This window comes from Eutrigla gurnardus (genome assembly GCF_963514095.1).
Source record: "Eutrigla gurnardus genome assembly, chromosome: 4".
Lineage (NCBI taxonomy): Eukaryota > Metazoa > Chordata > Actinopteri > Perciformes > Triglidae > Eutrigla > Eutrigla gurnardus.
In genome coordinates this window covers 15910692-15928774 of record NC_139918.1, presented here as the reverse complement: position 1 = coordinate 15928774, position 18083 = coordinate 15910692, and the positions used below count along the sequence as shown (strand labels likewise).

Genomic DNA, 18083 nt, shown 5'->3' with positions numbered 1-18083 from the left:
TTGAGTATATGATCCTGGCCACCATCACCGCCAACTGTGTTGTCCTGGCTTTGGAGCAGCACCTCCCTGGAGAGGATAAGACCCCCATGGCAAAGAGACTGGTGAGGAAAAAATTTTCAATTTTCACATCCTTGGCAAGAACTGTGTCGTGAGCGAGGTCTTTGTAAAGCAGAATGACAGAGATTTTATGAACATCCAGTTGTTTCTGTGCCTTAAACTTCAGTAATCCTCAAAGTAAAACCTCCCTTTCAGTGAACGGTGGGTACTTTGATATAAGCATGTGATTGTACAACACGGAAAACATACTTTCTTATTCTATTTCTATGTCATTAATACTATATTTCATTCCTGCCAATAGTTCCTCCTAAATGATACACACTGCTCTTTAATTATAAGACCAAAGTAGTGAAAATGTCCATATATGTGTGAATCCTGCGCATACGCATCAAACCCAGCAGCTTATCGTTTTGACATCGGCCTTACAGACTGTGACCTGCTTCTCGTACATTACTTCCGCAGGAGAAGACGGAGCCGTACTTCATTGGGATCTTCTGCTTCGAGGCGGGAATCAAGCTGGTGGCCCTCGGCTTTGTTTTCCATAAAGGCTCCTACCTGAGGAACGGCTGGAACGTCATGGACTTCATCGTCGTCCTCAGTGGGTGAGTGACATCAGCTGGTCTCCACGACAACCTGGAAGTGAGAAATGTTTGTTGTAAGCGTCGTCGACACATTCCCAAGTCACAACTTGCCAAGCATACTGGTGAAATCTGCTTTTGGAGGAGGAACACATTATCAGTTCTCTTTTTGAACGTTGCCATACACTCTGACGGCGAGCCAATCACATCAGACCAAAGCAATTGCACTTTGGATTGGCAGTCGTGTCTAAAACCTCTTGCAAAGCTGTTTTTTTCTTCTTCTTCTTCTGTCTGGATGTAGATCTCCAAAGCAGTCGTAGCTGGGGAAAGCACAGGTGTGACTAATAACAATAACAGTGGCTCTCTTCCATGTGAGCCGTTCATTCCAGTGAGCCGGTCTTCACAATACCAGGGCCCTGGAGCTGGCGCACATCGTTAACATTATTAATTACACCTGTTTTTTTTCTTCTTCTTCTTCTTACTATGCCTGCTGTGAAAAAGATCAATAATGTTATTTCACTGTTTTTATCAAGGGTGTTACAAATTGTGGAAGTTTTTATAGTTAATCAGGCAACATTTTGTCCACTTTACCCAAATACAGGTGTTGTTTTTCTGCTACTCCTACAATATGTGTTGTCCCTCCCTAGCTGCTTTCTCAGCTGCTGTGTAGTAAAAATAACATTGCTTGCCTCTATTTGAGCACATCCTTATGTTGGAGTTTGGCGAACCGGAGCAAAGTCATGCAGATTTTTTACCGTATCAACAGAACAACGGCGGCTTAAGATCTGACGGTAGCGCTGCCAACCAGCTAGCTATTAACCATTAGCCACTCTTTTGTAGTTGCTTTTTTTTACCACAACAAATTACATCCTTATATATGTGTAAGTATATTGTATATAATTGTGTATTTTTAAGCGCTAACAATCATGCTTTCTGCTAGCATTAAACAACAGCTCATTAGTCTGAGACACAGAAGCCATGGCAAAGTAAAAAGAAGCGAGCGGAGCAGAAGCTAAATGTAGCGCTGCAGTGGAGTTTGGCTTTCTGCACTAGAGCAGATGACTAGTGAGTAAGTGTCTCCCTAATGTACTGCTGTGTTTGCATATGACCAGTAATGTATTGCCATATGTGCAGCTATATGTATAATAGATGTAGCTAGAGTACTTCTGGTTGGAAACAGGCACTCCTCAGTTACTTTTGCATTACTTGGAGGTCCAGTGTGACTCTTTCTTCTACTAAAAGGAATAGCCACTATTTGTTTGAATGTTCAATATCTCTAGATATCTGATATCAGGAACTTTATATTAAACTAGCAAGAAGCAACAGTCTGTTAGCTCTGACTGCGAATAAGCTAGGGGGTCATCTGTATGCTAGCCTGCTAAAATGAATGTATGCCCATAAACCCTGAAAATGTTGCTTAAATCTATATAAACGTAATCACTAACCTTGTAGGATAATAATGGCATAATTCTGAATATTTCTTACTGTTAACAAATCGCATGAAAAGACCAAAACAAGAATTTGTTAGTCTGTATCTGCACTTTCTGGCATTCAACGCCAAGCCAATTCTTTCCTACTGAATATGTAAATACACAGTTTCAAATTTACAGTTTCATTCTATAAAAACAAAGACTGAGTACCTTCAGCTGGACACTATAGTTTTGCTTTAGTTTTTATTTACCACGCTTCAGTCAAACAGGAGTAAACAAATAGTGCATTTGAACTATTTTCAGCAACGGATCAATACACATTGAGCAGTGGAGGTTTCCAGCGAGGTTGCTGTGTGCAACATAAACTAAAAATGATCATAATAATGACGGAACATGTCACCCAGTGCAACAATGTGGCTGATGAGATGTGATTTTGGACAATGGAGGTCTATGGCAGAGGGGAATAAGCTTGTAGGAGCAGTAAAACTCTTGATTCTGGTCTTTTCATGGAATTTGTTTCAAGAACATTATAGAATATTATTAACCTCGTCCTCTTCCTTATAGTCAAAGTTCGGCAACGTAGCCTTTAAATATTTAAATGCCATGTAACACATAATAGAGTGTGCTTGTGTAAATGCTTATGCATGCGCTTGGTGGTACGCCTTCAACTGCTCCCTTTTTAATTTTAAATTTGGTCGAACTCCATGATGAATTACAAACTTCACTGACTGTATCCGAGGGGGGAGGAAAAAAACTTTTAAATTAATGCTCAGCAACTGATTCTGCAATTCATTTGGGCAGAATTCATTTTTACTTTACCAGGCTGTGGCTGGCGAACCAAAAGATTAATTTGGAGACACTGATTGTCAAGTTATGTCGGTGCATTCATGCACGCGACGCTGCTTGTGTCAACGTTCGTCGATGTTGTCGCATTCCTGTGCTGCATTTTAAAGGCTTGTGATCCCCACATGCTGTCTGACACATGGCCAGCAGTGGTTGAGCTCTTTGTTGTTGGTTTGCTGCGGTTGATTTTTCACTTTAACTGTATACATTATATGTAGATGCTACATACAGCTGCAGAAAAACCCATCTAAATGCAAGGAAATGTGTGTTTCCATGGCACAGTCAGGCTCTGCAGTCAGCGATAGGTGGGTGGATAAGTGGATTGGCAGTTGTGTCTAAAACCTGCTTCGCTTCGCCCCCAGGACCTCTGTGAATTAAATGTGAATGCAGCGCCGTTATGCAAAAGCACTGACAGAATGGACGGATGGTATAGAGGAAGAGAGAAGAAAGGCGAGGGGAAACGGGCGGCAGAAAGACACACAATGAGAGAGTTCATTTGTTCCCTTTAAGACTGGGTTTAGTGAATTAATTGCGCGGGAGTTATGTATTGTTACCACTCATATGCTGTTTATGCTTAAGTGTACATTATTCAGCATGCAGGGAAGATTGCTTTTGGCGCGTTGACATCTCATTTCAACCTGACACCCACATCTTTCTCTTTCTCAGCAACTCTTATTCCTCTGTCTGTCTCTCTCTCTCTGCCTCTTACATAAAAGGCACATCAGCATCATGTTTACAGACAGTATGTCCTTAACACTCAACAGCTGTGTTGTCGACAGATTTTTCAAGGTTAAAGTGTCAGTCGGTTTTAAAAATCTGCTCTGAACAGTTGTTACCTCAACAGTACTGGACTGCTTCCGCGGGACACTCTTAAATTATCTTGTATGGTTCGCTTTCAGTTTCTTAATAAATGGAGCGTTAACCAAAACAACCCACTGTTTGGTACAAAGCAACAGCTCGATATTCATAAGACTAGTTGTTGATTTAAAACAGAATCATTTGTGATTAAATCCTAAAGTAAGGGACTAGGAACTAGATATGAAAATGCAAAGGCATAATCATTTGATGTAAATGATCAATCAGGCTTTTAAGCAACAGCTTGAATCAACCTAGTTATAATCTTTCATGATGTAAGAACTATCAAATATCCATATAAATGAACAGAATCAAACCCCACCTGCAGCATAATCCACTTTTCCACTCATGTATTCAGTATGTTCCTGTCAAAGTACAACTAAAAAAAATCAGCTGCTTGGTGGTTTTATTACTTTAATTCTGCACTGAATCTGTTGCTACAAATTAAATGACCACAGCTGCAGGAAGCTGTTTTTAACCAGCTTCCCATCAAGCACACAAAATGTGAGTGTTGCTAAAGATAGAGATTTGGCGTAGGATATCACTTGAAGGCCAGTGGTGCAAGTTGTGTAACAGTGTGATGGAGTTCAGAGCGAGCCGTGGTGTGGACTCAATTACTGGACTTACATAACATCTATAGTCATTATTGTTCATTTTCCTTTACGATTAAATCCTCAGTTAACAGATGAATCATTTTGTCTATAAAAGGTTATTTAAAGTTATTTAAAATGCTTGTTTATACATTTTTAGCTCTTACTTTATCAGCAATGATATGTTGTGGTTTCCTTGTTTCCTTCTTTTGACAAATGTACTTATTGTAAGTCGCTTTGGACAAAAGCGTCTGCTAAATGACCTAAATGTAAATGTAAATGTACAGTCCAAAACCCAAATAACTCAGTTTACTAGAAGACTAAGAAAACATTTGAGAGAGTAAATCCAGCAAAATATTAAAATGTTTCATTTTTTAAAAATTGGTTAGCTTATCATTGCAGTGGACCTGGGAGAAAGATAATCAATGTTTTTTAAATAGCAATGTGACAATGTGTATGGGGTCATTTTCACCCAAATCAGCAGTTCACCACTGAGCAAGATTCAGCTCATTGTTGAGCTGTCCAGCAACTTTACTGTTTGGGTTAAATCTCACTGCTCAGTGTCGTTTTCAGGGAAAACCTCCCCGTGCAGACACAGTTAGATACTAGCTGGTGGACATACATTAAAGAAAGATAAAGGGCATTAGCAGCAACCTGGGGTTCAGTGTTGCTCAGGGACATCTGGACTAGGAGGAGGTGGGGATTGTACCACCAACCTTATGGTTAAAGGACGACCTACAGTCCTGACAAATAGTGCACTCACCATAGTAGGGTGTGGTACTTTCCCATACAGTGTGTGCATGTGTGTGGAGGATGGAGGAGCGAGCTAGGATGGGATGAGGTGAGGATGTGGGTTGTCGGGGAGAGTTCTGGTGGATCTGGATCTGGGATCTGGTGGTTCTAGTGCTGATGAAGCCAAACCTGTGGCCAGAATGTAGCTTTGTGAAGAGGTAGTGAGCCGGCTGTGTTGGGTTAGCCACCATCCTACCGGCCCGCCTTCTGACTCTGGCATCGTGCAGAAGACACCTGCTCCTGGCCTGTGAGCCGCCTGGCTGTTCACACGATGCGTCTCAGTCTGTGGGCAGAGGATGCCGGGTACCACACGGCCATGTTTGAGCTGAGGACTCGACACACACTTGTTTGGAGGGATGTTCATCTTTCAGAGTAGAAAGCTTAATGGTAGAGTGGCAGGAGGTGCGGTGATTGGTGTACAGGGAGAACAGAGGGGACACAACTTTGTGGAGCTCCGGTGTTTGTGGTGACAGACAGGTGACTGCCGAGCCACACCTGTTGCTTCCTGTTGGTTAGGATGTCTGTTAAGGTGGTCGGTTTAAGGACGATCCGGATGAGTCATTAGAAACACTTAATGAGTACAGATGTTAGAGCAATGTAGCCATTCAGACACCCGACGGTGAAGTTACTCTGTGGTTTCTATAGACTCAACTGTTGAATTTAATTTCTTCTCATGCAGCTCAAATCATATCACTGTCAGTGTAAAATGCTCAAAGTCGTCAGTCTCCAGTTCATCTCGCCCAATTCCAGCCACAGCTGGTAAATGGCGACCTGGTTTCCTGCCACCTTTTTCTGACACATTTTCTGGGAGCACATATGCTGCTCTCCTCTCCCCCCTCTCTCAAACTCACTCCGGTGGCACAGTGCAAGTAAGTCAGACTTAAAAGAAAACACACATGTGTAGCGGTCGGTTGGGAATAGAATCGAGGCCACTGGGCCACCGCTGGCGGCATCCATTCCATTCCATATTAATGAATTGCTAGAAGCGAATCTGCTGGGACACCGAGCTCAATTAAAATCCTTAATCTGAGTGAAGAGTGTGTAGCAAAAAAGAGCAACTGGAACAACTAAACCACAAACCAATTTAATTCACGGATTCCTAAAATGGTCAATTATATCCTGCGGCGAACAGATTGGCTCAGGTGGATTTGATGCTTTCATCAGCAATAAAATGTCTCCCGAAGGACGCGTGCATGTGTGAGCCTGTTACTCCTTTTATGAGGCTGAAGGTGTAAAATGAGCCTGTTGCCCTCGTGTTGCTGCGTTAGTTCTACCAATGCCCTCATCAGACCCCAAAGATGTGGATCCCCAGGTGTCATCGTCAGCTTCCCATCATGCCGTAGTCTGCTGTCCCTCTTCCACAACATGACACTTTGCTTAAATCCTTGCACTTATACAGGATGAATAATATAACTGGGTGGGAGTTGGGAGTGATTCATGAGCCATCTGGCACACAGACACACAGGAGTGAGTCTTCTCTACATGCCAAAGCAGTTTTCATCTGCATCATTTAAGGTATATATATGTGCATTTACTGCTGGATTAGCCCCGAGGCTGAAGACGACGACGACGACGTTTGTGGTGATGTAATTAACATTACTTTATTTAAGAATATGCACCATGTGAGCAAAATACAAAACAAAGCAATTATAATCTTTCAACCAGATTTGAACACGGGGCCCAACGCATTTGAAATCAACCTAAAACCAAATAACAGTCTGAGTGTACCTGAGAAGCGTTTTGGGTCCCGGGATCTAATGTAAACTCAGCAACCTGTGAAACAGTTGTGTAGCTAATTGAGCTAACTGCCAATGCTCATGTCAGCTAGCTAATCTACGACTTGTGTAAAAGTGGGATATAGTGAACTCGATACATCTGACCTGAGACTTGATAAAAATTAAATAAGAAATTGTGAATTTGAAAGATATAGGCCTACCTCAGTTGATTTATCTTAATCTGTGAGCATGAACAGATATTATAAACACATATTTCAGTATTCCAAGCACCCAGGAAGGGTGGCTTTGAAGCAAACTTCACATAGTGGCCAAACTGTGAAATTACAACTTCTGGGTCAGTCACATGATGGGCCCTTTCCACATAGACTTATATTGAGAAAGAGGCGTCTATACATCAGAATAACCCTTATTTTAACAATGTTGTCCTAAAAGTTGCAAAATTGACTTTTAGCAGAATCCATAGTTATTTAATAGCTGGTGCATCCCAATCCTGGAGGTCTTGTATCCAGAAATAGGCCAGATGTTTTAAAGGATGGCTAATTTTGCTTTCATAATTGAACTGAACAAACTATAGCTTACAGTCCCAGGTGGGTTTTCTCTGAGAAAACATACACCCATCATTCTATGACTAATAGTGAATATTTTTTAATTATCTAATCCCAAGTCAACTGACCACTATTAATGTTGCCATTAGACGCAGATTTAATTCAAAGCCATTAATTTCCTGACGCATTATGTTGATTCAGCTGCACATTAGCATACGCAGAGCTGTGCTGAACGGGTGAGCAATGTGAAGCTGCTGATTACTGTAGTTTTTGGTGGTGTTCTTAGTGTAGGTGGAGGTGTGTGGGAGAGGCTGCATTCTGTGCGTGTAATGAATTCTGCCTCTCCAGAGCCAGTTTGGTATAATACTGTGCAACAGTGCTTCACTTAAATAGCCAACGAGGAAGAGATTAGCTCCTCAGTATGAACATTAACTCACTGCTGCATTGTTACAGGGTTGGATTTGGTGGGTGTGTGTGTAGCTGTCCTATGTCTTTTATTGTCTCTTCACATAACTAAACCCCGATAAAGGGATCTGTCTGCATTCATTTAATTACAAATGCTTTACGCCGAGGGAATTTTCACCCCTGCAAAAGTGTCTCATTTATTTACAGAAGGCAGATGGCAATGTGAAGGATAAACAAGGCAAGTCACATATAGTTATTTAGAATCATTTTAACATTAAATATCGAAAGGAACTGAAAACAAACAATTAAAAATAATTGTGTTACAAAAGAGGGTTTACTAATCTTTGTTATTACTGTTGGAACAACAAGCAGCTACATTAAGAGGTCTGGCTGTTTCACAATGGGCAAGGAGGTCTGCAATTAATTTGAGGTCACTGCCGTTAACTGAGTTAACCAGGAAACAGGATTATAGACGTCTCACTGGTGGTCAATGTATTCACATGAGGTCTATTATCTATTATTATATATGTCATTATGGCGGAGTAAAGAAGGAAGTCATGTGATGTTGTATAAAGAGCGAGAGGTCCACAGGGAAGACGTTGTGTTCCTGTTCTGTGTGAATTCATACCACAGTTGACAAACATTATTTGAACCCAAACCATGATATTTTCCAAAACCTAACCAGGTATTTTTGTTGCCTGCTTGTTTCCCGTGAACATGGAAGTTACCTGCTACAGGGGTACATGTAGCGTGAGAGCCTACAGCATAGGGCCATCTAATGTATTTGAAGTTGGGAGCACGTTGTCGGTTATAGAGCGCCGAAAAGCAATTACTTAAGTTTTGTCCATTTTGAGTTGGGGATGATAAAAGGAAATATTGTTACTGTGAATAATATGTAGTAGTGGAAGTATGTGAAGGTTAAATAAAACAGGACCAGGAATTGAACCCTGTGGAGCCTCATAGAAAGCAATTAAAACCATCACACACTGTTTTTGAATGTATTCACCCATATGTTGTGGCCCCAAAGATGTTCGATGCAAATTGGTATCAAAATATAATATACACTATATTGCCAAAAGTATTCACTCACCCATCCAAGTAATTGAAATCAGGTGTTCCAACCACTTCCATGGCCACAGGTGTATAAAAGCAAGCACCTCGGCATGCAGACTGTTTCTACAATTTTGTGAAAGAATGAGTCGCTCTCAGGAGCTCAGTGTATTCCAGCGTGGTACTGTGATAGGATGTATATATATATATATATATATATATATATATATATATATATATATATATATATATATATATATATATATATACATATATATATATATCCTGGTACTGTGATAGGATGCCACCGGTGCATCAAGGTCAGTCATGAAATGTCCTCGCTCCTAAATATTCCACATTCAACTGTCAGTGGGATTATAACAAAGTGGAAGTGATTGGAAACGACAGCAACTCAGCCAAGAAGTGGTAGACCACGTAAAATGACGCAGCGGGGTCAGCGGATGCTGAGGTTTATAGGGCACAGAGGTCACCAACTTTCTACAGAGTCGATCGCTACAGACCTCCAAACTTCATGTGGCCTTCAGATTAGCTCAAGAACAGCGTAGAGAGCTTCATGGAATGGTTTCCATGGCGATCAGCTGCATCCAAGCCATACATCAGCAAGTGCAATGCAAAGCGTTGGATGCAGTGGTGTTAAGCACGCCGTCACTGGACTCTAGAGCAGTGGAGACATTCTCTGGAGTGACCAATCACCCTTCTCCATCTGGCAATCTGATGGACGAGTCTGGGTTTGGTGGTTGCCAGGACAACGGTACTTGTATGACTGCATTGTGCCACGTGTAAAGTTTGATGGAGGGGGATTATGGTGTGGGGGTGTTTTTCAGGAGCTGGGCTTGTCCCCTTAGTTCCAGTGAAAGGAACTCTGAATGCTTCACCAAGAGATGTTGGACAATTCCATGATCCCAACTTTGTGGAAACAGTTTGGGGTTCCTGTTCCAACATGACGGTGAAGGTCTATAAAGACAGATGAGCCTTCCAGAAGAGTTGAAGCTGTTATAGCTGCAAAGGATGGACTGACGTCATATTAAACCCTATGAGAATGAGATGCTGGAAAACAATATTGGTTCGCATGATTGCAGATTGTTTCAGTTTCTAAACCAAACAAAGTAAAATGGCCTCTGTGTGTGTGTGTGTGTGTGTGTGTGTGTGTGTGTGTGTGTGTGTGTGAGTGTGTGTGTGTGTGTGTGTTTGTGTGTGTGTCTGTGTGTGTGCATGTGTATGTAGGGATGATTCATAAGACAAACAGAGTGAGTGTTTGCTTTAATTTTGCCTCCACTGGATTGTTGTGCTCAGAGTGCAGCCTTGAAGGAGCTGCTTCCTGCCTTTTTCTTCAGCCTATTTGGTTTGAAGGAGTTTATTTCAACGGACTCCCACTGCTCTGCTCCTCCTTCCGTCTCAGAGTCTCACTGTGGCATCTCTTTGTCTCTCTCTCTCACTCACTCACTCACTCACTCACTCACTCACTCACTCACTCACTCACTCACTCACTCAGCACGGTAAAACCCAATTACTGAGTAACCACACTGAAGTAAACGTGATTGTCTTGTGTTCTCATTAGTGCCACAAAAGAACAGAAAGCCAAATAGAAAGACTTAATTTGTGTTTATTGCCCGTCCTGTTTATTCATTTACATTCATTTGATTTGATATTCCGCCAACGCTAGCTGTGTCGCTCTTTGTGTGTACAGTAGAAACACTTCTGACACACACACACACACACACACACACACACACACACACACACACACACACACACACACAAACACACACACACACACACACACACACACACACACACACACACACACACACACACACACACACACACCAGATTAAAACATAGACACAACACCAGACTGTATGCTACAGTCATTTGAATGACTGAGGTGTAATGTGCAGTAAAAAGTCTGCTAATTAGGTTACAGTCTGTTCCAATTCCATCTTTAATCTGCCGATTCCACTAACTGACCAAACTGACAGTCTGTAGAATATGGAGGTGTGGAGCATGAGAGTCATGGCATGCACCAGATATGGAGGCAAGAAAAGATGCAGTAGACTGCTGCAGGATTATATTGTTTGTTGGAATATAGGATATTATTATTATTATTATTATTATTATTATTATTATTATTATTATATTGCAGGACGTAAGCTCTGTGACAAGTTGATGATACTTGCATGTTTTGTCCAGCAAGATAATCTTGACCACAATTTACATTTTTTTTACGTGTAAATGCAGTGGTTAGAAGTAAAAAGCGTAAAAACGTTTTAATCAAACTACATGAGTGTGAGTGTACACAATGAGGCTGTAGGGGTGGACTAGTCAGTGTGATGGCATCTATTAGTCTTATAGCAACCGCGACATAAAAACTTAAAAATCAGTTAAAAAATGTAAGTGAAAGTGCAAAAATGCTTGTCAAACTCATGTCAAGGATTTAGCAGTAATTCCTGCACCACTCTATTTAGTTGTATCGCCAAAAATGTCGAGTTTTGCAGGCTTGGCTCGAGACTAAATGTAGGTTGTTCAACAATAAATTGCTGCGTTTAATATTTGTGGTTGTAGAAACACATTTTGTGACGAGCAACTGTGCCACTCGGTTTCCTCCAGAGAAGCTGACGTGGAGTCTCCTGGCTTTCTGAGAATGTCTGTTCCTTATGGAAAGAATGAAGAATTTGATGTGAGCGGTAATTAATGAAGCCAGAACTCTACTGAGCACAAAAGCAAACATTACCGCCAACATTACCAGCTCAAACTCGAAGATGCTAGTTCACATTTTACATCACATCATTAAATCATGACAATCTTTTAATATGATTTTTGAATTATCTGTTACCGCGGTAACCAATTGATGGTAGGCTTTAGAGAAAAGGGGCTTGAACATGCCGTTCCCTGCGGCGCGCTATCACCAGTGTTTTCAGGTGTATACGCTCCAGTGTGAACGTGGCCTCACTCATTCACTCGCTCATTCGGCCTCTCTCCCTCCCACTGCTTTCACCAGAGATTCTGCGTGGGCTCACACTTGAGTTTGTGCCATGTGCTTTCCACCCCCTGCTCACACACACACACACACACACACACACACACACACACACACCCTCCCCCACACATCCCAACATTGTCCAAAGAGAGAAATAATAAATAAATTGGGAAATAATTATGATTTCTAGGATAAATTTCACAGCCCAGTAAAAATGTTGAATTGTGAATTAGCTGTGGATATTGAGACTCTCAGCAGTTACAGGTCAACAAACTGGCTCGATATAACTGAATGAAAACAGTTTTTTTTTTGGCGGCTATATTGCAGCACTTTTTGTATCATGCATTATAGAATTATCTTCCTGTAATTGAAAGAATTTTTGCCGCTCCACGAGAAACATTCACGTGTGATGTGTGGTGGAGGAGCAGGAGACTGCCTGCCAGTTGCTCCCGTTGCTGTTTCTCATTGTTTGCGTGTAGGTGGAGGGACATCAACGTGTGCGTGGGTAGATGTGAGTAGAGATGCCTGCCAGGTGTAGCTGTGCATTCTTTGTCTCTCACCGTACACGTCTCATACACTACATAGATGCACTGTACCGCTCACTGGCTGCACAGTCATCTGCATGACATCAAATCCGTTTATTTTGTGCCCTTTTTTTCCCACTGAAATGACTCATCTCTAAAAGTGTCCTTGAGTTCCATTCGTGTGTTACCTTTTTCCCTATTTCCGTCATTAAATTTGATAAAAAAACATTAATCACAAGAAAGTAGATGCTTAGCACCCGATTTAGCTACTAATTGACGTCCCTGTAGCATTTTCTCTATTTTAACCCAAATGTCCTTCTCCTTTTCAGGCCATCACAAATAATGGCTATCAATGTCAACAAGATAATAAAAGGCAGATAACGGTCTAATCATCAGAATATCTTTAGATCATTATGTGTGTGTGTGTGTTGTTTATCAGGATCCTGGCCACTGCCGGAGCCCACATGAACATACCAGTCGACCTTCGGACCCTGAGGGCCGTGCGAGTGCTGAGGCCCCTCAAACTCGTCTCCGGGATCCCCAGTGAGTCACACTGCTATAATAAGGCAAAATAACAAGTGATTACTCCTTGTGGATTATCTTAAGGCCTTTTTCAGTTCACAGGTCGGGTCGCTTGGGAATGTCAGTAATATTTATGAAATCTTTCTGAAAACAAGCGTGAAAAATAGCGATGTTGTACATCTTTGCTTCATAACCATAAGCTGTAATAACATATGCTTTGTCTTTCTACTTGTGTTGTAGAGGTTTCACAAAAGCCATAGCTGAATTTCAGGAGTTCTCATTGGCCCCTTTGTCTCATAGACGCCTGTGAAAAAAAAAAAAAGCGCTCAGGAGTGTAGAAACACGCTGAAAAGTGTGTTTCCATTCTTGACAGATAATTACTGTGTTTATAGTAACAGGACTGTATTCTGCTTTGTTCATCTTGAGGCAGTGAAGTGGAAAAAAGGACGTCCTTCTATAGAAGCAGCTGCCATCGCTGTGTTGTTGCACCACAGGGAAAAAATACAATTCACATACAATATAAAATGTTGTATTTGTTTTGGTGAATGCAGCAATAAGATTTTGAAAAAGGGACATTTTACATGAATGCAACAAAACTACTGTGGTGTTATTCTTGAACAGGATGTGATTCTGTCTGTGAATACTCTAAGGCCTGCAGATTGTGCTGAAGTCCATCATGAAGGCCATGATCCCGCTGCTCCAGATCGGCCTCCTCTTGTTCTTCGCCATCCTCATGTTCGCCATCATCGGTCTGGAGTTCTACAGCGGGAAGCTTCACCAGACCTGCCTGCCGTCTGACGATATCCTTGGTACGTCTCCTTCTTTTATAGCAAAGAGGGCAGTCCACTCTCCATACGTCTCTCTGTTTTATATTCATTTCTTGATGAAACAGTGTGAAAGTAAATAATTAGACACAAGAGAAATAGCCTAGTGCCTAGTTGCAACGTTTGGATCGGCGTTCTGATTTTGGCTTGGCCACCTCACCATCTGTGGGCCCCTCCAGTTCTCGGGTGCACCTGCTTTCATACCAAAGCCTTTTCTGGCTTTGTTTTTGGATAATTTATGATTAACTTTGATTGGTTTAGCAGCAGGTGCACCAAATATGTGGTTTGCTCAGTGTTCTTCGAGGGTGTGGACATCTTTGTTGGTAGCTCGGAGGCTTCCAGAGAGTACAGTGTAGCAGCGAGCTCAGAGGTATTATTAGAGTTGTTGCTGGCTAATTTAGCTACTGCTTAATTAGTCAACAACTACTCTGTAATCAGGCGCCACACCATAGCATTTACTGTCATCGCCCAGCGCGACTCAAAGATGGATGCAGACGCAAAACCAGAATAAACAGTATTCATCTGATCTTATTGTCTTATTTATCTAATGGACACCCAATATTCAAAGTTTAAACATTCCCTCCAGAAGAAATTTTAAATACTTACATCTGCTGCTTCTACCTCAATGAAAAATATGGAAATTTTCTTCAAAACTGTAAGATTGTTTCACGTTTCAAATTGCGTCCTGGAAAAATGACTCGCTGTGATGTGACAAAATACCTACACGAGTTGAAATCAGATTTAAGGTGAGGAGATTAAAGTGAAAACAAATGACTAGTGTTCTGCACATTCATCAATCTGCACAGTAAAGCTCAAACACCCGAGTGAAGCAACAACAAGCAAAACTCATTATTGAGCAGATGGGGGACCTTGAAACTATATTTGCCATCTAAACAGGACACATAGTGTGCAATTAACTGCTTATTTAGTTGTTTAGTAAAAGCCCAAGCAATGCAGTCAATATGACAAGATAAAAATCTAGTGAAAATGGTTGTCCATAAACATGCGGAATACATAATAATTGGTTGGACGTGATGTTAAGATCACATGATCCTTTATAGCTAAGACCGTAACAGGTGCATGCTTCTTTTTTCCCAGACAATGAGACTGTTGACTCGTCAGAGTTGGCGTTCGCCTGCGGCGTGAGGAAGTGTCCGGAGTGGTACGACTGTAACGACACCTGGATCGGACCCAACGATGGCATCACCCAGTTCGACAACATCCTGTTTGCTGTGCTCACCGTCTTCCAGTGTATCACCATGGAGGGATGGACGGCCGTTCTCTATAATGTGAGCCTCAGCTCTGCTGAAACAAGTGAGCCACACGGCGTCACTCAGCTGTAATAACACGAGTGTCGTGGGTTTTCAGACCAACGATGCCTTGGGTACCACATGGAACTGGATCTACTTCATCCCCCTCATCATCATCGGCTCGTTCTTCGTGCTGAACCTGGTGCTGGGCGTCCTGTCTGGGTGAGCGAGACTCTTCCTATGTGTTAAACTGGTGTTTCGGTCTGTATTAAGTGATGTTTTTCAATGCTCCCCTCTTCAGAGAGTTTGCCAAGGAGAGGGAGAGAGTGGAGAACAGGCGGGCCTTCATGAAGCTACGGCGCCAGCAGCAGGTGGAAAGAGAACTGAACGGCTACCGGGCCTGGATAGACAGGGCAGGTACTGGGCAGCAGAACCACTTCACATCCGCAGACACACACGTCTTCGTTCTTCATTTGAACTAGGGCGCTTCCACATCGCCTCATTTTACCTTCTCACTTCCATTTTGGTTACTCTGGTAAGCGTCGCCAGCGTTATCATCCTTTTCTTTCCCCCAAAACAGTTTTTATTAAGTTTTAATAATGTTTCAGGCAAGAAAGTAGCCGTTTCGATTCACAATATGTGATCAGTTCATCCAAATAACGCCTGTTTGGAAAATTACACAGATGTTTTTGGAGCTGCCAACTGTGTGAGACAGCAGTTTGGCCAAAAAAATCATCACGTTGACAGTGTTCTTAATTTAATTACAAAAATAACATGAAAAAGAAATAAATCATGACTCAAGATAATCCACATACCTTGTTGTGAGCTTGTGGGAACTATAAGTTCAAAGGTGAAACTGCATGTTTGGATTCAGAGGTGAACTGTCCCTTTAAGAGGGAAAGACACTGTATGATTACAATAATTCAGCAGCTAAATGGTCTTTTTTTGCATCCGGTTTTTTAAAGCGATGTCTCTGCTACAGACACACACATGCGTGCGTGATCTACAGTAGAGTAGCTCTGTTAAGGTGCACACACACACACACACACACACACACACACACACACACACACACACACACACACAGTGGTGTAATTGCAGATCTGCATTGCTAGTCTCCCACGCAAGTAGAGGGTGAGAAAAAGGTGATACTGACTCACTGACTTAAATTTGTGTGCACGAGCATTGGTGTGTGTTGCATATTTATGTGTGCATGGATGTGGGTGAGTGTGGGATGAGAGCGAGAGAGAGAGAGGGAGAGAGGGAGGGGAGAGAGAGAGAGAGAGGGAGAGGGAGGGGAGAGAGTGATATTGTGAGAATGTAAGAGGTCATTCTCTAAAGAAGGTCACGTGGTCTCTCAATGCTTACATGAGTTCCTGCTAATGTTTGCAGACATCCAAAAGAATACAACCCTGCAATGTGTCTGATGACTTCTTAAAAGATGTCATAATGAAAACCAATCTGTGTTTAACCTCCAGGTTTATTGTCTTACAGAGGAGGTAATGCTGGCAGAGGAGAATAAAAGCTCTGGGAGATCGCCATTAGATGGTGAGTTCACACTTCAATCACACGTTATTACATATGTGATATGATGTCCACAAATACTCTGTCTGTCTGGGCTAACTGGTGTCTTTTTTTTATCTGTATATCAAAACGTGTCAAACGTAGTTCCGGTTTATAAACCTCTGTACTGTAATCATTGTGCAGGCTGCAGGTCGCCATAGCAACAATGCTAATGCTTGACTTAACATGACCGGTTAAGTCTCAGTCGTGCAACTAAAGCCCTTCTCAGACATGCACCTTGTCACGTAGAGATGTTGGCAATTTATCACGTCGGCCTCATGTCTTAATTATCACAACAGGCGTGGATGCACATGCCTTGTTTTGCACTGTAATACATTTATGCACGAAAAAATGTAATTATATTTAATAAACTACTAAATAATGTTAATGTCTTTACTATGATGTTAGATCAGTCTATAAAAAATATTTTTCTTTTTGCTGTGGGGAGCAAAAAAAACAAACACATAACAAATAGGAAATAAAAAAGGCTCCCAATGGATATAAAATAGGCAGTAAAACGTAGTTAAAACACAAAACTAATAAATAATAAAATTGATGAATGAGAAGTGGGGGCGAGCATCTCTTGAGCTGTTTTCATGAATTGATTGTTCATTAATTCAGGCATCAACGGCTAAGTTTTAAAACCCTGCACCGACTCGTCCCCTGAGAGACCCGAGAACTTTTCTTCCTTCATATCATTAAACATTTCGACAGCGCCACCTCTTCCTCTCATGCCAAACATGGTCGGAGCCTTGTAGATCCAGCAAGGTTACGTATTAAACCACGCGTTCCACTGATCACAAACAAAGCCTTTCTTTGCTCTTTGAGGAAGTGGCCGTGATATTAGGATGGTTAGTTCTTCCATTGTGAATCATGTGAATACATTCTATCCACGGCTCTGTCCACCCAATCCGTTTGCCTTGATGACTGATAACAGAAAAATTGAAGGAGAGCCTGCTGACTGTTGAATAGACGTCTAGTTTACCGAGAATCATCATTCCCTTCGCTGTCTTCTTTTTCGTTTGAAATAAACAATGAGCTCCACTTTTAGTGCTGAAGAGAGCGAGTAAGAAGACTGGTGCACGGAGAGGAGCGCCAGGGGACGAGAAGTATACAGACATGTCTACTGCCAGTGAGTGAAGAGCTTCACGTTTCAGTCTGATCAGCGACTACGCCTTCAGAGTACATACTGACTCCAACCTCTTCTGCCTCCTGTGATTCTCCCTCTTTCTCCCTCAGGCATGTCGCGATCCAGGATGAACTTCCGCAGTGGCCGCCGAGGCCCCGCCGCCTACCTGCGGCGTAAAGAGCGCATGTTACGCATCTCCATCCGCCGCATGGTGAAGACGGACACGTTCTACCTGATGGTGCTCAGTCTGGTGGCTCTCAACACCATCTGCGTAGCCATCGTCCACCACAACCAGCCGGACTGGCTGACCATCTTCCTTTGTGGGTTTCAGTCACTCTGTGATTTCCTGCTTTGATTTCGGCAGACGTGTGCCTCCTCCTCCTCCTCCTCCT

At 42.1% G+C, this 18083-nt stretch overlaps 1 protein-coding gene across 3 annotated transcripts in view; it reads left to right on the top strand.

The window, feature by feature from the left end:
• The window catches only part of LOC311012659 (voltage-dependent R-type calcium channel subunit alpha-1E-like), a 39001-nt gene continuing 20918 nt past the window's right edge, over nucleotides 1-18083 (top strand). For all 3 annotated transcript variants that reach the window (XM_084008245.1, XM_084008244.1, XM_084008243.1), the window contains exons 1-10: nucleotides 1-101; nucleotides 520-659; nucleotides 12843-12946; nucleotides 13576-13734; nucleotides 14848-15038; nucleotides 15118-15221; nucleotides 15301-15416; nucleotides 16494-16547; nucleotides 17614-17694; nucleotides 17802-18011. In XM_084008245.1, coding sequence (XP_083864371.1) covers nucleotides 9-101; nucleotides 520-659; nucleotides 12843-12946; nucleotides 13576-13734; nucleotides 14848-15038; nucleotides 15118-15221; nucleotides 15301-15416; nucleotides 16494-16547; nucleotides 17614-17694; nucleotides 17802-18011 — 1252 coding nt within the window. In that variant the 5' untranslated portion in view covers nucleotides 1-8. The remainder of the gene's footprint in view (nucleotides 102-519; nucleotides 660-12842; nucleotides 12947-13575; nucleotides 13735-14847; nucleotides 15039-15117; nucleotides 15222-15300; nucleotides 15417-16493; nucleotides 16548-17613; nucleotides 17695-17801; nucleotides 18012-18083) is intronic.